Source organism: Macrosteles quadrilineatus, unplaced genomic scaffold, assembly GCF_028750875.1.
Source record: "Macrosteles quadrilineatus isolate MER2022 unplaced genomic scaffold, UCM_ALF_1.0 Scaffold_7__1_contigs__length_78375512, whole genome shotgun sequence".
Taxonomy (NCBI): Eukaryota; Metazoa; Arthropoda; class Insecta; order Hemiptera; family Cicadellidae; genus Macrosteles; species Macrosteles quadrilineatus.
Window position 1 is genome coordinate 21,991,735 of NW_026542600.1, and position 25,825 is coordinate 22,017,559.

At 32.1% G+C, this 25,825-nt stretch overlaps 1 protein-coding gene across 1 annotated transcript in view; it reads right to left on the reverse strand.

Annotated features, from left to right (window-relative positions):
• Positions 1-12,496, reverse strand: part of LOC128998387 (T-box transcription factor TBX1-like) — a 28,395-nt gene extending 15,899 nt beyond the window's left edge. Inside the window, exons 1-2 of the mRNA XM_054424500.1 lie at positions 12,277-12,496; positions 1,553-1,683 (exon numbers count right to left, since the gene is read on the reverse strand). Coding sequence (XP_054280475.1) covers positions 1,553-1,658 — 106 coding nt within the window. The 5' untranslated portion in view covers positions 1,659-1,683; positions 12,277-12,496. The remainder of the gene's footprint in view (positions 1-1,552; positions 1,684-12,276) is intronic.
• Between the last annotated feature and the right edge of the window lie 13,329 nt (positions 12,497-25,825).

Genomic DNA, 25,825 nt, shown 5'->3' on the forward strand with positions numbered 1-25,825 from the left:
GGAATTCTCTTTCAATATAAGAGGTGTTTATTTATCAAAATTGTTTGAAATTTTAATAATCAGTCAAAACATCTAGATCTAGGAAACTCCTTGAACATCGAAGCCGTTCGAAAAGGTTGGACTCAAATTATCTTCCTCAGATCTTTAAAATGTAAAGGGGAGCAGACTGACGAAGAATGTACAGAAAAAGTCTTGATGTAGACTATTTGTACCGAGCGGGAATGGGGAATGGCATGCATGCATAGGTGCCAACTGATTGTTGCACTAACCCATGCATCACCCAATTAGTGCTACTAAATATATCCTAACGTTATCCTAACGAAATAATCGTTGTCATTGGCTGTTCGTTGGCAGCTCAACTGCTTTATACCTCTATTAGTTTGCACATTCAGTTTTAATACATTGGGAGTTATACAATTTGGCAATAAGTGATAAATACTTCCACATTTGTAGCATTTGTATGCTTTTGTCCTTTATTTACATCGAAACTGCTATCACTGTCTGTTGATTGACTTGGCTTAGACCTATTTTTTAATTTAAGTTATCTTGCTAACATGAACCAACAAAATGACAAAGATTGGTATATAAAAAGGTCAAAAAGGTTGGTAGTGCTAATAAGTCTTATTAAGTGTATGGACTATGAACAGAGCTTTTAACAAGTGAATAATGTATGCAATTTCAATAAAAATTCGGTCTATTTGCCATATTTTCATCATTGATATTAATATCACATTACTTATCTATCTGTGACTTTAAATCCATCTTGAATGACAATACCACCTGAAAACCTATTAAGACTTTGTAAGAAGCCATTCTATTAATAAACCAAATACCAGGTGTGTTTTGTTATTAGAGCACAAGTAGATTTGAACATTTTTCTCCCTTTAATCAAGTGCCAGTATCCAAAAGTATTTTTTTCTAGACGTCCAGTGTTTAGTTCCTGTCGAAAAAAAGTTATTGTCTACTACCTATTATCTATTAGGCCTACTATGTTTGCAGCAAATGGTTTTCTTTATTTACCCACTGAATTGTTGTGATAATGAGAACTAATAAACAATAGGCAATATTTTTTTGAAAAAAAAAATGAACAAATGAACAACAAATCTTTTATCAGAAATGTTATAAACCCTTGACAAACCTAAATCATTACCATTACCAATTGAGATGAGGATGCTAATAGACATTTTTTTTCCAAATATGAGGGAAGGATGAGTGTAGAATGGAGTAAGAAGCGTTGTGTAGCTTTGTTTCCATAGCCAGGGCCATTATCAAAAGCCCAATGATCAAAAACAGCTGGGTAAACTTTGGAAACATCAAAAGCATTTCTTAATGTCTCAGGATTGAACCGACAACCTCTTGTTTGATAATCAACCTTTACCATCCAAATTTGTTCAAGACTTACACAATATTTGTTTTAGACTATGAAATTAGGTTCAACGCTTATAGAATAAACTCTAAAAGTATGGTTTACCAACAATTCACTTATATTGATCGAACAGCAACTATGTACAAGAGATTAAAAAATATCCTGTACAGGATGGTAGACCCTTACCATCAACAGTGTTCATCTGCGCGAGATGAGAGGACAGCCACGCCGAAGCCGAGGACGAAACCGAGGGTGTGAAAGGAGCGCAGGCGGGGGAAGTGTAGGGCTGCATACTCACTACTCCATCTCACTGTCCTCTGTAACCAAAAATATCAATATACAAGGTGTTTTTGGAAAAGATTAACAATGATCGGTTACACTGATCTATAGGAACAAAAATGTCTCTATGGTCACATATAGGGTCCCCTATGGTTCTCAACCGAACATTAAGTTATATTAACAGAATTTATGAACTTCAAAATTGCCTGACATAATGTTACTTTCCTGGCTGTGAATTTAAATCAAAGGCAAAAAGGTGTGTCTTGAAATATAAGGTTCTTTCAAAGTATCTAAATACCACCGCATGGAAAAGTTGGTCAATTTATAAATCAAATTTTCTTCAGTTTATAAGTTTACAAGTTTACAATTTTGTAGATCACATATATCTTTACATAACTAAGAATATTCATTATTATAAGTTGGGTTTGAGGTTTATTTTTGAAGATCGTCTATTAACTTACTATCAAGATTGAGTAAATTGGCTACGCTCATTATTCCCAGACAAGGTCCTAGAGCTAATGGAAACGTCTACTGTACATTGTATTATCCGAATTTTAAACTGATCTCCAAAAACATAATGGCATATTTTATCTACTGTCATGCAGACAAAACAAAAAACATCAAACTACTTCGGATTGCTCCCTACAACGGGTTCTAGTTACATTTATAACACTTGACAGAATAGCCCGGTATATTTGACGTAACATACTGTATGTGGTAGACATCTTCTTTAAAAGATTGCTAGTGATTTTTTTTTCAGAGAGGTGATCTGATCATCAGAATATTAGATACTCCAGACATTAAGATTCATAGGTTATATATAATGTAATCTCAGAGCCCCCTATGTATTTTAACTTTGGGTTATTTCGAGCAAAACCTTTTTAGAGTACTCGTCACAGAGCCCGTGAAGGCCCAGGAAATTGCTGTATATATAACATAAACCTTCTTTCCATTTAGCACAACTTTCCTGTGGCGCTTTTTCTCAAGCTGGGACTTCAACTGTAGTTGCCAGCATGAATATTTTATATGGGGGGCGAGCTGGTCTAGTGGTTAGAGCGCGGGACTTCGGTGCCTGAGGTCCCGGGTTCAAAACCCGCCATATCACCAATGGATTTTATCTAAGTGATAATGCCGCAACCCCTAGGTCTAGCCTGAAGTAATGTGAAAAACAATCCCGGGCTCGTGCCTAGCGTCCTAGGACAAAAAGTATGAATATTTTAGAGTAATCACCACCAAAGCTGTGAGGGGCCCAGATATGATGAGTGATATTCTTGTGATAATATTGAGAAGCGACTTTCCTCGTGGCGTTCACTTTTGGATACTGAAGTAGAAATCCCATCCATATGAACTAGTTCGCAAATTTCGAATTTTAAAAGAGCATTGTTGTGTGAGCCAGTCACAGATTGCGCTTGTGTCTAAAACTCTATTTTTGCCAGACGTATGTTTGTTTCTGAGATAGTTCACGATACATAAAAGATACCATAGCTAACAATAAGTAGTCGTATCAGTTTAAATTAGTTAATCATTTCTGAATATTTGTCAGAAATCAGTAATTTACGGAATCTGTCGGTGACTCACGTCAACTACGTCCATTTTGATTATATGTGAAAATTTCATTACGTAGGCCAGAAGGTGTCAACCGAAGTCATTTTGCATACTGTACAGTGTACATGTTTCAAGCCATTACAGCTCATCATCAGCAGCATTATACATTATTCACATAAATCCCATCAGGCAATGTTTGTCGGATATTTACAAACACTTATGTACATACAGAAGTAAACATTATGCGAATAACTTAACCAGTGTTCACACATTTTCGAACACACGTGTGTACCTAGCAAACGGGAAGGCATTCGTAGGCCTACTGAGGAACATTGGATCGTGACGTCACTGTATCAGCTGACTGGAGGTTCCTTTTTCCAGTTTTGCTACCTAGTTGATTTCAAAGTTCACATAACCTGATAGGATTTATGTAAATAATGAATAATTCGCTGATTATGAGCTGTAATTGCTTGAAACATGTACAGCATGAAAATGACTTCGTTTGACACCTTCTGGCATACGTACGTATGTAGATTTTAACTTTAATTGAATATTAAAGGTGTCAAGGCTGTTGAATTAGAAAAAGTTCATTTTGACTTAAAAACTGACGACAACTTATAATGGGGTTGGTATGTTCAGTTATATCAATAGTTAAAGCTCGTGGTCACTAATGGTGCTAGGGTATTGGAGAATAAGTATTATGCAAACCTCTTCCCTTTTACACAATCCTACTGTAGCTCCTCTTGTAAAGTTTCGATTCCTCGGTTATTCGAGCAACGATATTTTCGAGTAGTCACCACCAAGATGTTGAAATCCCAGGAATAAAACCTTCTCCCAGTTAAACAATTCTCCTGCAGCACCTCTGGTAAAGCTTGAATCTCTCGGTTAATTTCGAGTGACGATATTTTCGATTAGTGGTAACCAAGATTTTGAAAATCCCAGATATTAAACATGACAGTGGCTCCTCTTGTAATTTTCAACTCCTTCGTTAGTTTCGAGTAACGATATTTTTTAGTAGTCGCCACCGAGATATTTTTAAAATCCCAAAATTAAATCTTTTCCCGGTTACACATTTTTTCTGTAGCCCATCTTGTAAAGTTTGAAATTCTTGGTTAATTTCGAGTAACGCTATTTTCGAAAAGTTACCACGGAGATTTAGAAAATCCCAGGAATTGAACTTTTTCCCAGTTACACGGATCTCCTGTGACACCTTTTGTAAAGTTTGTAACTCCTTGGTTAGTTTCGAGTAACGATATTTTCGAAAAGTTACCACGGAGATTTAGAAAATCCCAGGAATTGAACCTTTTCCCAGTTACACGGTTCTCTTGTGACCCCTTTTGTAAAGTTTAACTCCTTGGTTAGTTTCGAGTAACGATATTTTCGAAAAGTTACCACAGAGATTTTGGAAATCCAAGGAATTGAACCATTTACCAGCTACGCGGTTCTCCTCTGACCCCTTTTGTAAAGTTTGAACTCCTTGGTTAGTTTCGAGTAACGATATTTTCGAGTAGTCGCCACCGAGGCTGTGAAGGAGCCCGGAGATGAATGGCCAGCAGAGACCATTTGACTTCCAGCGCCGTTGCCAAGCCAGATATCAACACCTCGTTTGTTTCGGTCGACTGCCGGCCAGCCCTCTGTTATGACGGCTCATTGGATAGTGTGTTTAGTTTAGCCACTACGATCCATCTTCCAGTAACATGCTTCGAAACGAATTGCTTTCTTTAATTATCCTGTCGGGCCGAGAATACGGGAAGGTGTCCCAGCGCTTTCGTCTCAGTTGATCTTTTGATTAAGTTTAATTTGGACGGAAATGGTTCGGACATTCGATTTATAAAGATTAACTCTTACCTGCATACATACGTATAAAATTTACAACGTAAAATACACTGTATGCTTTGATCCAAACTTTTTCTAATCTATTTTAGATACATTTTTTACGGATGTTCTATAAAGATAAAATCATACTGTACAACACATGTTTACTTAAAATATTTCATGTCTTAGCATTTCCAGGATAAATAAAAATCAAAATCATGCTTGAAAATAAATTTTTATAACTACTACCAAAAACGATTCCCACAGTAAAACAGTTACTGACCAAGCTTAAGTTTCAAAACCATTATATAGCACACAAATTATGTAATAGCGTTAAAAGCATTTTTCTGGCGTAATCACCACGTGAAAAGGATTCAAAACTATTATATAAGTCAAAGACATTATATAATAGCGTTAAAAGCATTTTTTTGGTGTATAAAAGTCACTCTTTGATTAACAAAGTTAGTCTATGGTTTGTTATAGAAAATCCAGTTAAAAAGTATCTGACTTTTTTATTTGAAGAAAAGAAGATGTAATTCATTTGACTTGTATCATAGTCTTAACATTAAATTCAGTCGCACTTTATTTAATCGAAAACCTTTTCGTGTTATTTTCTGTTTTGTACCTAGGACTTAGCTCGGTAGGAATTTAAAAAGCTAATTGTACCTCCTTCAACACTAGAACAATTCTACACCATTGCATCAATATTCTCATCGGACCATTTTCAAGCGTTTTACTTTAGCAATTGACAAAAGCTAAGTGTCCTTCAAAGTTCCAGGTACGAAACGTAGCATACTATTGTTTTAACACATTCGAATATATTCATATGTTTTTATACATTAGATGAATACATGTCTACATGTCTATGTACACGTCATTAAGTATTAGCCGTTTTTAATTTCAACGCTATATAACCAATTATAGCATTGAACAAAGAAGTGAAGTATGTTATTTTTAAAGCTCACTTCTGCAACAGTTTACATTAGAACTACTAGGTTTGATATTTCTCGATAGTTTACACATGCTGTACAGCTTGAGGGTGGTTCTAGTTTTAACTATGTAGCCACGCAGTCTCCCGGCGCAGGATGACTTATGAGCTAAATGTCATCAGGTCAACGGAAGGTGGAGGTGAAGGGAGGCGGGAATCTCCAAGAGGGTTGTGTGAGTTATGGTACAAAGGAGTGAAACTATTAAATTAGCTGGTACAAAACTGTGAAAATAGCATTGACTAAGTTGACAGGTTTGAAATTTAAGGCAAACTAAATTTGAAAATGACTCGTTGTTCCACTAGTACGAAAATTCAATAGTATAACTAGTAATATAGTAAAAAAAAAACAAGAAGATTATCAAACTTTTACTAGAGTAGAAAATAGTTTACTATGAAAGTCGAAATTGAAATTTAGGTATTTTATGTTGTAGTAAATAACTAAATTCCACGTTTATATAAAATATTATTTAAAAAGACTGAATAGTATGAAACTTTGATTGCAAAACCATTTGACAAACATATTAAAATGTGTTTAGACCGACCGTTAGGTTATACACATCGATGAGACCGACCAGAAAATAAAATGTTATAATAAAATGACCATCCGATTTCAAACTTTTAGTAGAGTGTCTACTATAAAGGTAAATGTTGAGACGTAAGTATTAAACTTTGTAGTAAATGCTGAGCTAGTACAAAATATTATTTTGTATGATTGAATATTATAGAACTTTGATTGCAAAACCATTTGGAAAAGATATTGTAAGGTGTTTTAAACCTACCTAAAAGTCGAATGATATAATAAAATGGCAAATTGAGTTTTCAAAAAACATGAAATTTTTTATGGTAATAATAATAAAATTGTAAATACATACAAAGATACATTGTAAAACGTCAATATGGAAGTTTGTAGTGGATTACAACCGGGTGTTGTATAATCTAGACTGAGTAGTTAGAATTTCCATTGCGAAACACTTTTGACAACCTAGTTAAGGTCGAAAAGAGTTTAAATGAATCGTTGAAATATGACCTGTATAAAGATAAATATTAATACGATCTTTATATGTAACTTTGGACAATCTAGAAGCCAACCTACATAAAAAAATAAGTTTAATCGAAGTAATTCTACAGATAATAATCCAAACCAAAGAAATCAAAGACGATAAGTTTTGTAATTATTACAGTATCCACTACTTTAGTTGTATATGAATAAAAACATTAAGACCACTATAGGGTACTATAGGACAGGAGTGTATAGACTGTACTAGGGTCCATAGTGAATGAATCCGGGTTAAAATGAAAATGTAAGCTGATATAATAATAGATCAAGAAGTAAAATGTAAGCTTAAGTGTTTTTACGAACAATTAAAATGTCTTTATGACCACAGCCATAAAGAAATGTCTTTATGTTAACAGTAATCCTTTATTTACAGAGTTTATCACTTCATCGAGACAAAGGTACGAAATTGCATATTTTAGGCTAAGTGTGAGTGGTTTAGTGGAAAACGTCTGTATGATTTGTGTGACTTTTTTGTTAAGATCAGGTTTTTGGTTGTAACTACTGTAAAATGCACCCAAATAAGATCAAAAATATAATATACAGTTACCTAAATATTTCAGAAATATTTATTGGCTGTAAGGTAATCTTATTAGACTATAGGCTACTTAAAAAAATAATCCAAATATTCAACTAAAAGTGATAGAGGTGTATTTGCCACAACTTTCATTAGCTATAGCGTGTTAACAACTTTCATTACGGAATACTGTGCGTTTTCAACTTTCAAATGGATAGTTAAAAGCGTGATTACACACCAATCATTTATAAGTTAAAAGCTTTCTAAGTATTTTTTACGAAGAAATTTGTGTAGCTAAACTTTGGAATCCAACCATACCCAAGAAAAATCATCATTAACCTGAACAGTTCCCTTAAATATAACTTAATTGAAAAATAAGGTGCACGCGTTATTTGTATTCAAACCATTTAGAACAATTTATTTTCTGACTGCCTGTAGCAATCAATTGGATTATTTCATAATAAGATTTTTTTGTGGAAAAGTAGTCAATTTGTTGTGAGTGCATATCTAAATATTGCTTTCGACAACAGCACAACAAAGCACGTTTTTTATCAACACAAATAACTTTAATTATTTTTTTTTACTGGAGGGTTTAAAGTTAAATACTATTCAATAGCAACAATGTCACGTTTCAATTTAAGATCGTGATCCTTAGTACAGCATTTGTACAATCAAATCAATAATATGGTTTTTATTTTTCAATGCCCTTGCTCTAAGTAAATACAAATATTTTACTCCACTTGGAAGCTAAATCAACCATAATTCTTTTGGTGCGGATCTAATAAAACCGATCTTATTTTTGCTACTTAAATAGTTATATATGTAAAAAACCTATATGAGGTATTGTATTAGTCTTCTAGAGAGAGGTACAAACCCAAAATTTGCTTGTTCCATCACAATATATTCAAAGTAATGCTATGCCAAAGAGCAAAATATCAGGCTCACGCTCATCTATTTCTAACCACAATTTTTTTGTACCAACCAAACAGTCTTTAAAACATACGTTGTTATATTGGTGTAAAATACCATTTTAACTGCTATCCGCAATCGCAAGTTTGGAAAATCTCGATAGTTTCAAGAATAAAGTTCTTGACGTCCATGTTTACTATAGCGACTATTAGTTTTTCGATAACATTTACTAAGAACTTCTTGGGTGGTTTTAAGAATAATTTTAGAAGATTACTTATTGTTGGATAAGGTTTTTGATCAATATCGAAACCACTTCACCACAATCCAATGTGACATTACACCAATAATCCTTATCAATATCGTAAGCTACACGCCCTACGGCCCATGCGACGAGCATGAAAAGCATAATTTTTACTTACTTAAACCAAATTACTATTTGTATTACAGTTCTGTCTTTGTTTATCTTTTGGGTGGTGATAAGCTTATGATGTAGTGTTTAAATAAACATATTCACCGTACCGGGTTTAACATAAAATTACAGCTACAGTAAAGTCCCTGAGAAGTAGTGTCTCGCATATTAATATTGGTGAAGCGCTCGCTTAACATATTACTGAGTTAAAGTATGAGAAAATGTAAGCTGAATGAATTGTTGTTGTGTCTGATATAAATTATTTATTAATACTGTATTACTAAATATCAGTCGAACTATTAGTACCGTAAAAAGAAAGAGGTATACTCACGAAAAATATTTCGCAAGTTCTTTTATTCGTATAAATAGGTCACTTATAAGAAAAATCACGTTTTAAGAGGTTTACATGGTAAGTTTTATTCTTTGCATTAACTTAAATTCAAAATATACTCCTTCCTTCACAAATGAGATTTAAATTTTTAGAAAATTATTCACCTTTTGAAATAAAATTACAATAATTGCTTGGATACATTTCAATTGATATTTGGTGACGGTAAAGATTAAATTTTAAAATACTATTCATGTTGATGGTATGTAGATTGGTTTTACATTTTTATAATACCTTAGTATTGGATAAGATAAAAGCAACTAGGTTTAGCTAAACTATTTATAATTATTTTCTATCTTAAAATACTAACATTTTAAACATCAACTGAAGTACTATTAGGGGAACCAATGCTAGAAAATGTTAAGCTATTAACTAAAAATTAACGTTTAAAGATATACAGTATAAATATAGTGTGGTTTTCATAGCCACTTTACCATAGTTAATAAAATATGATCTAATAATGAGTAAAATTATTCAATTTATAATATTTATAGTCAGTGTTATAAAGTACCAGCACCAAGTAAAATCAATGTATGTATTAAACTAAAAGTAAAAACAAAAATAATACACACTAAAATCAATGTATGTAAGCGCATGTTTGTGAATTAAATGTTAATAAAGTAGAATCCGATCTAAAGAAATACTGACATTAATTCAGTTTTTACGACTATAAACACTAATATTATTTCAATTTTAAATATCTATAGAAAGGAATCTGAAAATTAAAATATATATATATATATATATATATATATTGATAACTAGGTGTATTGTAAATGATTAATTGCGACTAGAAGGTAAATGTACAATATAAGTACATAATCCGTAATATAAAACAATATCTCTTAATGAGTAAGAGACTCGCGTATTCATAGAAATCTGCAATTAATTTAAATATTATTTATGTTTTCAAACAATCCAAATCAAGTAATCTTTAGTAATAGGCTACTAGTAAAGATGCGACGCCAGATTTTGGAACTGTCAAAATCCAGCTTGTATACAGTATACACTAATCCAACACAGATTTGGATTTTTTACTCTTAATTTATTAGCCAAATTAAACACAGTGTAAATGAAATTCAATAAATGAATTAAGTATTGGTATTATGGAAAGTTTAAAATAAAAAGTTTCCTATATACCTTTTTATGACAAATTTTAAATATTTGTATTGAGAAACAATTTCGGAAAACATCCCGGAGATACACTTTCTAAAATCCATATTCTATTTTTTTAATCTAATGTAGTAAAATAAAATTAATATTAAATGCAACGCTATAGCGGCCGCATATTCTGTAGAAGACAAAATATTACAAAAAGTACCATAACCATATTAAAACAACTTCGAGAAAACTCATAAGTATTATCATTACAAATTGTGTTAAACATTTATTTAACATTCAAATTGAAGATAAAAAATATGAAGAAATCAAGACACCTCAAAAGAAATGAAAGTATTTGAATTTAGATTTCGTAAATGTTTTGGAACAAATCTGAAGAGTTTAACCTGATATATTTTAAGATTTGTACTTGTAGTATTAATTTCAACTTAATACAACACATTTTTATATCAGTACGCAACTGAAGATCGCCAAATAATATAAAAATTAAAAGTATAAAATTAAGTTTGTAACATTTATTACTGTTCTATAAGAATACTGTAGTAATGCCATAAAAAGTCAGGGTTATAATGCCAGAGTATTCACAAAGCCTTGTGTTAGCAATTCGATTATTCAAATAAAAAGTCAACTTTATATTCACATTTGATGCAATATCAATTTTACGCTTGCCATACTTTATCAAAATAAAAGCGTCATATAACAGTAAGTAGTATTTAATTTGGTGAGGGTTTTAACTGAAGAAAATGCCTGTAACGTAACCGACAATTTTATTTTACTGACTAAATCCATGTATAACGTGTGGAAAATTTTATATAAGTTAACCTTATTTTTCAAAGGATATTCAATGACAATAGTGGAAAATCAGTTCCGTACAAAGTACTCAGAGTCTGATTTCAATTTTTCTTCCAACAACACTTAAACCGATAGTATATCAAGGTGTTGTGTAGGTATCTTGCTGACGCCTATAAGGAACTTGAAATACAGTTACAAATTTCACATTTATATGTATAAAAAGAACTTTTTAGTAATAGTCAACACATGTTTACTTCTATATAAAAATTTGAAATTACTGAATAAACCGAAAAGCTCAATCAACAGGAATACATTTTTTTGTAACGTAGTTCATAGTATATTTTTTTACGAAATGTGAAAAATATTTATTATGATTATGAACCCGTACTATAAAGCTAAATTTAAAATCTTAACGAAAAGATCAATACGCACGCTAAATAAAATTGAATGCATGTCTTTATTGAATATTACTTTTTACAAATGTGAGTATGTATGCTTTGAAAATATATTTGAGCAAGTTGAAAAAAATTATACATATCTTATGTTCTGACAAACATTTAAACAAATTTGGATCATTCGATAGGCAGACAACTTTTACGAGAATATACTCAAAATCAAATATAAAACACGCCATAAATTAAATTATAAATTATTGAAAGCGTGAATTTACAAACTTTCATAAACATATTTTGTTGGTTGGATTACAAATTGTTACACTAACAAAAATCGAAATTCAACAAAAACTTGATTATTCAATACAGTAGTTACGAAAGAATAAATACATATACATAGTAAAATAAATTAAATTTTAAATGTTTTTAAAATTTGCTTTTTTGGACTTTCGGAAAAATAGTTTTCAAAATTGAAACTAAACAACACCTAATACCCTAACAAATGAAATGAACGAAAATTAGATCACTCAATGGACAGAAGAGTTAAGCTATCATCGGCAACGCGTCCAACTCCCGGACGATGACAGAAAGGCGCAGATAGAAGTGGTGCGGAGAGTAGGCTTCGGACGCGCGCAAACAGACCCTAAACAGTGGTGAAGGATAAGTGTAATATTTGGTGAGAAAATGTAATGTCAATTTGCACCTTGTAGGCAGCAGTCAGCTGTAGGGTAGGGTGTCGGGTCCGACCAGAAGCCCAGACGATCGACGTTTTTCGCACCACCGTTCACTTGTCACTGCTATCGTTCTCTCTTCTCTCGACTAAACTAACTTTTGACTTTTTTGTTTCCGGATGAGTTTGAGTGGTGAGAGAGCCCAATGGCGGTAGGGCTCCGCCCCCGGGCCCCGGTTGGTCGGAAACCACATCTCCCGCCCCGGCTCAGAATAACTTGCCGTTCTTCTTCAATCTCAGTTCTGTTTTGGCTCTCGCGAAGAGTTTTTAAACCCACGGTAGTTCGTTTAATTTACGATAAAACGGGTTTATAGTTTTCGGTATTCAAATGTTGACGCTTCGCTCAGAACTTTGTAATTTGTTTATGCAATTGTACTCTTTATTGTTTTTTTTTTTTTTTTTTTTTTTTTCAGAAATTCTATGTTTTTTATAGTTTACAATTTATTCTCATGATTTATTTTGACAAAGGTCTATAACTCTCCCTCGTTTGATTTCACTACTTTAGTAAATGTGTTGTCAGATGTTTTCTTATTGTTTATCAATCTTTTCGGATAATCTTTTTTGAACTATTTGATGTCTTTAAGAAAACACATACTTTTTTCATTGACAAACATTGCTCACTTTCATATAATATTTTTCAAACGTCTCTTTGTTTTGTTGATTTTCTTCGTAAAAGTATGAGCGTATCAGTTTTATGTCCAAGTGCTACGTGTAATGCACAACCTTAGGCCGGTATTACACTATCATAGTTCTATGACATATTATATTATCAAATATATGATAATATGTTCTCTCAAGGAGAACATATTATCATAGTTCAAAACCATTATAATAGTTGGTACATTACACTGTAATAATTTTCATCAAAGACATATGATAATAGATATATGTCATAGAACTATGATAGTGTAATACGGGCCTAACGATGGTTTTAATTGGAACTATATTTTGTTCTAATATCTTCTTTTCATATTAGATATTCTTTTCATTACCGTAAATTTCATTTTTTTTCACTTTTTTGCATCTATTATATTCATACTTCTTCTTAATGTAATTTAAACACACGATTCAATTATTGGATACAAATATATGAAACAACAAAAGTGCTTCTTTTTACGTACTAGTGTAGATACTTAACTGATAATGTTACCAAACTTAAATTTAATTCCCCTCATTGTGCTGGTTTATTTTGTATTACTTGTGAATTTAATACATAACTTTAACACAGTGCATATTTATTTATTTAATTTGCATTTCAGTATTTAATTTTTACAAATTATATGTGTAGTTAAATAAATTGTTGTACCGTATGCATTTTTTTTAGTTGAGGCTTATCTATACTGTAAAACGTACTTTTCACTATTCATTTACTTGAGCTTTTTATTCATCATATCAAGTCCAAGTCCACGACTTCAGACTTTATTGTGTTTTTTTGATGGGCTTGAGCATGTTCAAACGCGCTAGCAAAGAAAACTAGTTTTGAGTGGAATTATTTGTTATAATTAAGTTTCTATAAGTTTAGTTATTGGTAATGTTTTGGTCTGATTTAACATCTATTGATTTTAATTAACTATCACACACTTACAAAGGTAAGTAAATTCATATACATTTACAATAAATGATTCCAACTTAGGCCTACTTAAAATATTGGGCTTATATGAAAAGCAACAACTGAGCAAATTAATCTGCCACAATGCATATAAATAGTGGACTCGAGTTATATGACTATTGTAATATACAATACAGTATTCTATATCATATATAACACATAGAAATAGAATTATACACAAACAAAACTTTAAAGTAGGCTATAAAAACTAACTCTCTTGACCAAAACGAAATCTTTTCTGTCATCTTTGATATTTTAGTTAACTGTATCATAGTTATCACGTTTTTTTGAAATGTAAAAACTTTGATTATTGATATTAGGGTAGACGTATATCATTAAGCCACATTGTCTTCTCTAGTACATATACATAAAGCGCTAGAAAGGCTTAAGGCTTATAGAAAACTCATATCAGTTAAGCTTCGTTTACCGCTAAGAACATGTTAGGTAATAAACATATAAATATTAATCAATTCAGACTTATTATGTTAATAAAACCTTAACTCATACAAATAATTATACTAATATCTAATAGCCCTAATATTTTACATTATATACAATTAACTAAGAATTTATAATTGGTCTTTATATACTTCTCTAAAAAAAGATTAACCCAACATACATTTACAATCGCTTTTGTTAACATTCATACCATCTTGACATTTCTCATTTGCCCAATCATTTGCCCTTTTTCAAAGCCTAATAAATATTAACTTGCAATGATAAATGTATGAAAAAAAACATCGTGATAATGAACGGAAAATTGTATAACAAAAATTAAATAAAGTGTCAATATTTTTAAAATCCCGTTTTACACGCAGATAACCATTTAAAATTATTTATAATAAAAAGTCAACATTTGTGGTCTAATCATTGATCTTTATCTTTAAGTTAGACTTAAGTTTGTGTAGAAGTAGTGCAATCATTATTGTATAAAATGTGGGGGACGATAAGGAACTAAATCAAAATGGTAATTTATGGTTGTTGACTGAAAACAACTGTTTAGTTTGTCATAATTATTTATGTTATAGCTATAGCCATTGAATATGTGATTAGTTTACTAAGCATATTACCTTATATCCATACAGTATAATATACTATTTGATTTAGTTAGTTTGTTGATATGAATTAGTTAATCTTTGAAAGCATATCGAACCGAGGTGTTAATTCTATTTCCGAGAGTTGTTGTCTTTACTTATAAAATACTAATATACTTATACAATATATTACTTATATAATACTGATATAAAAAAAAACTTATAGGTAAAACGATTGGCTGATAATTTATTCATATGTCTATTCTTGTACTGTAACTGTTGCCGTGGCCTGGGGCAGACATAGTCCAGGAGCTGAGGGGGTTTGAGCATGCATGAAAGTAGTACGCAATGTTATTGCTGATTATTGTAATATGGACTGTGGTGATCAAAATTACGTATGTCGCCTATTTCAAAAGTGGTTGATAAGGTGGGGGGGAGGGGGCATACATGGCGGTTTGCGCTATGCGTTAAAACGCTGATATTTCGAAAACGGTAAAAGATAGAACATCGGTTAAGACGTCGTTGTAATCCTAAATATATTAAATATATGGACTACAATAATGGTTATTATGTCCGAGGTCGTATCTCTAATAATAAACAAGTTATTGTATTAAATATGTCAAGATTTACTATTCGTGTAGTATTTTTTCCCGAAAGTAGAATTAATTTGTGAGTGTCGCAAAAAAGTAATATCAAATATCTTTGCCGATTGTTGTAATACGGACTGTAGTGATACAAAATACACTTGTCACCTACTTTTCAGGTGGTCGAGAACCTCGGGGGGAGGGGGGCAAAGATGGCGGAACGTGCTATTCATTGAAACGAATCTATCTCGAGAACGGTATGAGATGGGACATCGGTCAAAACGTCGTTTTAATAAAAACATATGGCCAATAGAAAATGTTATTAGGTACAAAGTTGTATTACAAGTAATAAAAAGGTTATAACAAAAATATGTTTCACAAAGTCTACATTATTAAATAACAAGCCTAGAAGCGTGTGACAGGGACAGTATATGTGTAGTTTATTTAAATATGAACCTGCTGCTGCTCAGTTATTATATGAACCGTAGGTAAAATTTCTCTAGTTGGGTAACAAGAATTTTCCAATACAATTTAGACGCAAATATGAGCGAAGTGCTTTACAAACATTGTTAATGATATAATTACTAGTACAAGTAATTAATTTGATAGCTGCAACCTGTTTCGCCCATTTCCCCCCAAATAATTCAATCTGTAGCTTACATTCTTCAGATGGCTGTGTGATTGGCCTGACAAATCTTACATTATTACTTTTTTAACAGTGATAGTTATTGACTTACCTCATAATTTTAGTCTATATCGGTTTTATCAATTTGTATTACGTTTATGAGTGCTATAAAAAAATCGGCTACACTCATTTACCCTTACACGACCTATTTACGACTGGAGATGAGAGTACCTCAATTTTTTTTTTGTTTTTATAACTTTTCACTAATTAAATGTTGTATAAAAAAAACTGCACACCAGTACTCAGAATTCTTAATATGTATGAAAAGAATTCTTCTTTAGATTTTTAACTATTGAAATTCGGATTATTATGGTTTATTGGTTTAGGTACACAGTATTTTACATATCCAAACAGTTACCAACATTTTAAGTTGTATAAGAAATTAAAACAAACTTTTTTGCATCACGAAAAGTAAATATCAATGATTTAACACAAATACAAGGTTTTACCGATGTTACTGGATTTGGAAACTTACTAAGTGTAGGTCGCGTAAGCTATTATTATCTACAATAAATTATCTATGACCAGTTATTTTAGATTAGATTATTTATAGACAAGCTGGACAAGACCAGAGCTAAGAAAACTATTTCAATTTCAGTCAGTAAGTAGGTCCATGTCCAAAAGGTTAAATTTACCCAAAAAATACTAATTCCGAAAAATACCGTTGTATAGTACATAAATCAAAATTCTTGTTGCAGTTAACGAAGTCCAGTCATAAACCCAAACGCAATATTATAATCCATATTGCAGTAATTTCTGATGCAGTAGCTCAATGATGGTATTCACATTACAGTTGATGTTTTTGTTCTGTCAATAAAATGACGTCATAACCATTACACACAATACAGCTGCAAACAACATTAAATAGCTATGTAAATCAATCAATCAAATCAAATCATTTATTGTCATGGACATTTACAAGTATTGACATTGTGGTAAAACAGAACATAAAATTTACATGTTAATTGTCTAACCATACAAAAGTTAGGTTTGGGTGGATAAGCAAGTGTGTTAAAAATATGATAATACTTAAAGCTACAAAGTTAATAATCACAATAGAAGACATAAACACGAAAGAAATCACTAAATAACAAAATTGAACAAAACAAGAATAGACTATAAAAGTGATTAATAATAATTTAAATGTAAAGTTACAGACCTATCACAAGTCGCTCCAGGAACTTTCAACACTGTAAGGATTTCTTTCAGAGCCAGTCACTTTTACTTACATATACAGGGTGTCCCACGTAATGTGTCTAAAATTGATTAAAAATTATTTCCCGCTAAGTCGACTCCAAGGAATAACGTAAAAATATTTTAAACTGTTTTCCAATACAGGTTGTGCCAAAAACAAAAGGTTACTAGTTCGAATCTCGGAATTTTCAAATGTAAACATGTGTTATATTATACATAATTTTAAAGGTATTTATTAAACAAACATTTTGGTGAAAACAGAAAATAAATATCTTTTTCCGTTTCAAAATGGTGGCAGTTTAAAAAAAATCAATATGTTTTTAATACAGTACTCTGTGTTTCCCATACGCACTTAGCTCTTCTCTAACTGAATTTTCTTACTCGTTGTGAAATTAGCTTTACTGTGATGTGCTACAAGTAACAGATTTTTTAATCATGAAAATTAAAAAAAAATTATTTTAATGAGTTAAACCCAAATAACATGCATTTGATACAGGAAAAAAAGTTTTTTGTTATTTACACCAAAACTAAAAAAAGATACAAAGTAAGTGTAAATTACGAAGTTTTTAAAAATTAAAAACCCTATAAAATGATGTGCCACTTGACATATGTTGCTATTTAAAAATTTTGAACAATGGGCATTTGCAAATTTTCAAAAATCAATTTTTGGAATTTTTTAAATAAAAAAACCTTTACTTGTAGCATATCACAGTAAAGCTAATTTCACAACAAGTAAGAAAATTCAATTACAGAATGGCTAAGTGCATTGCTATAGGAAACACAGAGTATTAAAAACATATTGATTTTTTTCTAGAAAAACTGCCGACATTTTTAAAAGGAAAAAGCTAATTAATTTCTGTTTTTGCCTAAATGTTTGTCTAATAAATACCTTTAAATTATGTATAATATGACATATGTTTACATTTGAAAATTCCGAGATTCGAACTAGTGACCCTTTGTTTTTGGCACACCCTGTATTGGAACAAATTTAAATATTTTTACGTTATTCCTTGGGGTCGACTTAGCGGGAAATAGTTTTATTTCATCATTGTACGTTAAGCCGTTTTCCTGTTATCAATTTGAGACACCTTACGTGGGACACACTGTATATAGCATATCATCTGGCATATTGTATATAATATATGTATATTATATCATATAGCTGTTGTATTTTAAATTCTATATATAAAAAACAATATGATATCAATATGAAGGACGACAGGACATGGCAAAATTTAAGAAAGTACGAAATTCCATGTTGTTGGACAGAACCCACTACAACAACCGTGATTACTTCGATGGACTTTAAATGTGTTTACATTATTAACTGATAATTATTAATAGCAAGTAGTTTGGTTAGTTTTGTTATACATGTTTCGGATGACAAATAAACTGAGCTATTGACACGTACGGCGACGGACATTTTAAATTAAAACCAGTGATGTACAACTAAAAGAAAATTATAACTCATTTTCACACATGTTCAATTTTCAACTGTTCAATTAGCATAATGTAACATTATCAATCTTGCATATTTTACACGCTGGCTGTATATAGTTTACACAATTATTTCATTAAAATTCATGATTGGGCAGTGAAATAATATTTTGTTTTTGAAAACGACATATTTTAAAACCATTTTGTTCATTTATTCATATGTACTGAAATGATTTTTATTTTTAACACTAACATTTTCACGAGGGCTATAAGTTTAAGTTGTATTATTTTAGTGAAAGATACAAATTAAAACGACGATAAACTTGTTTACATTTAAATAACGATAACACATTAGGTCTCTATTTATTGTTCGGAAGTATCTTCCTTATTCCTCCTAACTTCAGACCAGACTCGCAACACATGTATTGAAAACAGCCGTTTTTTGCGGTACCGGTATGACAAAAATTCATTGCAATAAAGAAAAAATACGACTTAACATTGTTTACGTGAAGAAAGCTGTTGGTATAGCAGGCAAGAGATTGATGCAGTGCCGGATTTACCACTAGGCTGCGGCAAACAAAAGGCGGCCGCAGATGATTGGCAAAAATATTAGTACTATACTAACCAATTTTAATTTGTTGACCATCAGTTTGCTGTGACCTCGTAATTTCGGCCGGAGGATTATGTTCATGATTTTTTTCTGCGGCCGTGGGTGTCGATAATGACATCCTCGTGATTGCGACCCACGGAAGATGTTGAAGATTTTGCCGCAGTTGCGGTTATTGATAATGATGTCCTCGTAATTGCGGCCCACGGAAGATGTTCACGATTTTGCCGCAGTTGCGGTTATTGATAATGATGTCCTCGTAATTGCGGCCCGCGGAAGATGTTGACGATTTTGCCGCATTTGCGGTTGTTGATAATGATATCCTCGTAATTGCGGCCCACGGAAGATGTTGACGATTTTGCCGCATTTGCGGTTGTTGATAATGATATCCTCGTAATTGCGGCCCACGGAAGATGTTCACGATTTTGCCGCAGTTGTGGTTATTGATAATGATGTCCCCGTGATTGCGACCCAACCCACGGGAGATGTTCACGATTTTGCCGCAGTTGCAGGTGTCGGTGACGAATTTCCCTTGATTTAGGGTAAGTGTTCGGGATTTCTCCACGATCGTGAGCGACGATGATAATGTCCCGCAAATGTAGCCTGAGGGAGACATCCCCCATTATGCCGTAGGTGCGAATGTCAATGATTATGTCCTCGTGATTGTGGCTCGCGGGAAATGTTCACGATTTCATCCGCAATCGCTGGTGACGATGATGATGACTGTGTGAGATTTTTATGATTTCACCGCTATTAGAGAGAATTCCACCACAGGGTTGGGGGCAGCGAGCAAGTGCTGGTTGGGGCCGCTCAATTAATTTGGCCTAGGACCCGCAAGCACCTTTAAATCCGCAACTGGATTGATGTATCAGTTATTCTCTGTCCAAACTAAGTTTATAAGATATCACTTAAATCTGCATACAATTTACTAAATCCTAGACTCTAATACGATCAAGTCTGTAATATTTATGTCGTAATCCAGCGGAAGATTATATTTTGGAATTAGGGACATATAGCCTTAAAAACGTGTTTGACGACAGCCACATACATCAGTAAAATTCGTATTTCACTACACAACCCATTTGAAAATTTAAATAATTAACATTGACCGACCTTATGGGTTGCCTAGTAACTATGTTGGTTGAACAAAATAACAAGTAAAAAGTATACAAAAGACTCGTAACATTTGTTTATAACAAGCCATCCACTGTATACATGTAATAGCAAATTATAAAATACAGAACAAAGTGGAAGTGCACTGGCGTCAACGCAATGTTTCACTCTTATTTATAAGGGTAGATTTTACAATTTATATGCACTCTTTTTTATAGTTTACATAATTTGGTTAGCTGTATCCATAACGAATTGTAATTTCACTGGAACAAAATAATAAAACCCAAAATTACTTGTAAACAATGTGAGTTCCTTTATATTGCTTTTTTTACAATAGAAATAAACTATACCGAGCCATGGCTTATATTGCAATTTGCTTCTTAAATTCACGGCTTTCGTGAACTTTGGCATCAAAAGTTTAAAATAGCCGCCATTCTTAAACGGTTTAAGAACCTTTATTCATACAACACACAAAGATAGCAACTAATAGGATTAACAATTTTGCAGAATTTTGACACTGTAGCTCAAACCGTTAAGGAGTTATGATTCTATTTGTAAAAACACATACAGACAGACAGACAGACAGCCGCTAAATGGACCGAGATAGGAAAATATGGTTATACAACTTTTTTGCTTATTTTGACAAAAGGAATTACTACGTAAATAATGTCCCCACCTTTTTTGAACGGGTCGCCGGAATTTTATCCCCCTGGAATTTTACCCCCTGGGCAAAGCTGACGTCACTATGACGTAGCAACCTGAGTGGCCAAAAGTTTGTTCGCGGCCGGAATTTTACCCCCGCGGATTTGGAAGTCTAATGAAAATAGCCAGAGCGTGATTAATTAGATTAGGGATAAAACCCGGAATTTTACCCCCTGTCCATATGACTAGCGTTTAGACAACTGAAGATGTAAGGGCCGGATTTTTACCCCCGGATTTTTACCCCCGGATTTTTACCCGCCGGAATTTTACCCACTGGCCGATTTTAGAAATTGAATGATTGATTTTCTTATTTCTGTTTTTAATTGATTGTAAACATTTCATTATTTAGTAGCCTTTCTTTATTTATTTATTCTGTAATCTCAACTAAGTAAACAGAATTCGCTGTTTAATTTTGATGTTCGGGATTTGCGTTTGGGGCCAACTGTTGGTTAATAAGTATGTAAAATAAACTGAGTATCTCATTTAAATGATAATTGGGTGAACATTTCTGCGTAAAGAAACAATAAGGCATATTTTGTTATTGTTACAATACAAACGAAAAACATTGTTTTACCACGGTTGTATAATAAATCGTTAAAGAAATCCTCGAATCAAATGCCATTCTGATGTTTGTTTATACGTCATATTAATCAACAGTTGGCTTCAAAGATCGAATCCTGATACTCGAATCTCAAAATTAAAATCAAAAACCTGTTCGATTAGTTGATGTTACAAATAAATTAAGATAAGCTACTTAGTAATAAAATGTTTCCTATTAAATTAAAACAGAATGAAGATAATTAATCATTCTCACTAATTTATATATCTGGCCAGGGGGTAAAATTCCGGGGGTAAAAATCTGGGAATAAAAATCCGGGGGAAAAATTCCTTTTGTAAAAATCCGGGGGTAAAATTCCGGGGTTAAGAATCCGGGCTGTACACTCTAGGTTTTTATAATTTGATGTGTTCTGATTAAATTCACAACCGTGAAAATATATGTTTAATTCCGCGTTTAATCCAAACTCAAAAGTTCGCGGCCGGAATTTTACCCCCTGGTTTGTGGCGTCACGTTTGCCCAGGGGGTAAAATTCCAGGGGGATAAAAATCTGCTACCCCTTTTGAACACCCTGTATATATGAATTCTTCAAGGATTGAACTAAGAACCGAGTTTGTTCAGTGAGTTTTATCCACCACTGCCTGGACCAAGTTTCCTTGTTTTACGACAACCCGAGTTATTTCCGCACCTCTCCACGTTTCACCACTTCTAATTAGTCTACTTAGTTATTTATACAAATCCTGGATTTATGTTGATCTTTATGTTTCTCCGACCGCTATATTTATAACAATATTGCGGCGCCAAGCGTTGCAGTAAACATTATCTTCCTCTCCTTTTCTCCTTCTCTCCCGTTCACACAGAATCTATTTCCATCTGGACTGTGAACACTTTGTTGTGTTCCCTTGGGTTACACAGGATTATACAACAAAATAAGAAAACCCGAGGGTTTAATTTTTTTTCAATCTGCATTTTAGAAAGGTCAATGTGGCTAATTCAATTACGTTATTCTGTCATATTTTGTTATTTAATCATGTTAAGTTGTTTAAGACTGTCCATAATTTCAAAAGTAATTTACTGGCAGTCCCAATAGAGGGGAACAAATTACTCTAATTGGTGATTTTTATTAAACAATTATCATACAGGGTGTTGCCAAATTGTCTAAACATTTTGTGGACTTGTTCCTTGGGCTAAGACAAACATAAAATGCCAAGTATGGGTCTAAAATGCCTAGATTTCTGTTTGTCAGTCTGTTTGTGATTTTTAAGAATTATTTTATATTTTGAGCATTTTCAAGATAGAAACTTCAAAATTTGTATAGGTATGTACGGTATTTTAGTAGGTAAAAAGAGGTTAAAAAGTTTTGTTCCAATATCTCAAGCCGTTTCAATATGGCGGCCATTTAAAATCTAAAATGCCAAATTTCATGAAAACCGTAAATATTGGAAATTGTTCTACAGATCAAAAAGATAGAGAATTTAAACCCATATCAAATGAGACCTTGTTTGTTAAAATCGGATTCCGGTTGTCAGTTTTTTTTCTTTTTACATTCGGTTACACATTTTAAGAGGACTTCCATATTGTTTATTGTAGTTTTACAGAGCAGTATGATAGTCCTATTAAATTAATTCATTAATAATTGCGTAACTGAATGTAGAAAAAAACTGATAACTCGGTTGTTTGTTATCTGATTTTAACAAACAAGGTCTCATTTGATTTGGATTTAGATTCTCTATCTTTTTGATTCTTACAACAATTTCCTTAATATTTACGGTTTTCATGAAATTTGGCATTTTAGATTTTAAATTGCCACCATATTGAAACGGCCTGAGGTATGGTAACGAAACTTTGTAAGCTCTTTTTACCTACTAAAATACATATTTATACCAATTTTGAGTTTCTTTTTCAAAAAATGGTCAAGATATAAAATAATTCTTAAAAATCACAAACAGACTGACAAACAGAAATCTAGGCATTTGAGACCCATACTTATATGGCATTTTATGTTTGTCTTAGCCCAAGGAACAAGTCCACAAAATATGTCCAGACAATTTGGAAACACCCTGTATTGCATAATTTTTTCCAATTTTTGCAGGCAGCATTGATTTGTGGTGTATTTTTCCCTAGTACAGCTCCTACACCTTTATTATTTCAATGAATAATTTAAGTTCTTAAATGTACATATCTTTTTAGAGTTTTAAAATTTCACATTTCATTTGATGCATCTATTTTTATTTCAGTAAAGCAATTGTCTTCCTAAGCTTTACACACCATAAAAAGTGGATGACAAAAAAAGTCTTGTAAGTTATTTAAGATTTGACACAACTATTCAGGCCTAAACAGTTTCATATCATATGAAAGTACAATTAACAAATAGTTGACAAACACCTATTAGTGTGTGCTATCAAGCCAGCCTGGTCCAAACCATAGGATAGGGGTTTTTTAGTCCCGAAATTTGCACAGCTTAAAAAAGCAATAAACTTATAAGTTCTTAACACAGTGAGTCATCTCCTATGGCATGCCTATAGAAAGTACATTGATTGCACTATATTGCTTGTTTATGGGCAATTTGTAAACTCTTTGGCAAACATTTACATTGAAGGGTTTTTTTAATTAACAAAAAAACATATATTGTGTTTTATGTGTATACAAGTTTTTTAAGCTAATGTTGCAGTTTATTAATGGTTGAATACCAATTCATCAAATTCAATAAAAGTCTATAACTTCAATATCTTTGGGGTTTGCCACACAAAAAACAAGTACTCTATGGGCCAATATTAATTACACTAGGAGCCGTACTAAACTGTAAATTTCCTTAAAATATAAATAGTTTGAACATACATTTAATAAAGCAATAAATGTTACTTAGTCTACATTCTGTGCCAGGGTACTTATTGTATTTATCATTAGGAATAATTTCATATACATTGCAAAGCAGATTATTGGAACAAATTCTGCGTTCTTATTTTAGACACCATAAGGCAAAAACTATCCAGTTAACATAGTGATAGTAAGCTGCCAATAGCAGTAACTTCTTCCCTGTGAAGAAGACTCACTAGAACTATGAATCTGATACCATGCTTATACAGTATTTAGGGTTAGTATTCTTGATAAAAAATAGCCAAATGTATACTTAAGAAGTATTATCCCTAAGTATCATATTTTAAGCAGTAGTGTAGTCATACATTTTCCAGTGCGACAACGCTCATCATTGTCGAAGTAAAAATACAAGTCGCTTATCAAAAACCAGGTATCTTTGGAAAAAGCAGAGTGGGATGGCCTTCACACTTGTTCTCGCCCCAACACAAATTATTTTCAGTCATGATAAGATAATACCTTTAAGCAAAATTTTCAAGAAGAAAGATTTATCTTAAATGAAGTTTCATTCAACCACTCATTTCAGACTCTTTTAGAGTGACAAACTATACTTTTCCAATTGCAAAAAAAGCACTGTGAGCAATGAAAACCTTCAATAGCTCTTTATGTTGCTTAGAGGTTTTACTATTCAGCATTTCATTTTATATTGGTGGCAGAAGATTTTTAGGATAATATTTAGTATTACACGTTTTCTAGACCAAAGAGTTAAACTTGAGAGAATAAAACAAAATATAAATATTCAGACAGGAACACAGAGTTATCTGGACTAAATCGACATTTATATTAATATTTACAAATTTTATAATAAATGTTTTACCCTGTCAAAGAAACTACTTCTGGTAACAAAAAAATGAATGAACCACCTTATTTTTCAGGTATTGTATTTTTAAAACATACCTAAAAAATTGTTATGAATCAAAATTAACTAAAACAATAGAATGGTTTTTTTCAAAGTGTAAAATTTACGTTTGGGTGAAAATAAAGTGTAAAATTCTCTTTATTTCTGTCTTTGTGTAAATAATGTCACTAAATACAAAACATATATTACATTTTGGATTTGGGAAACAGGAAGAATATTACTTAAGCCTATACATTTAAAAATTCAAGGTAATATAATAAAATGGAGA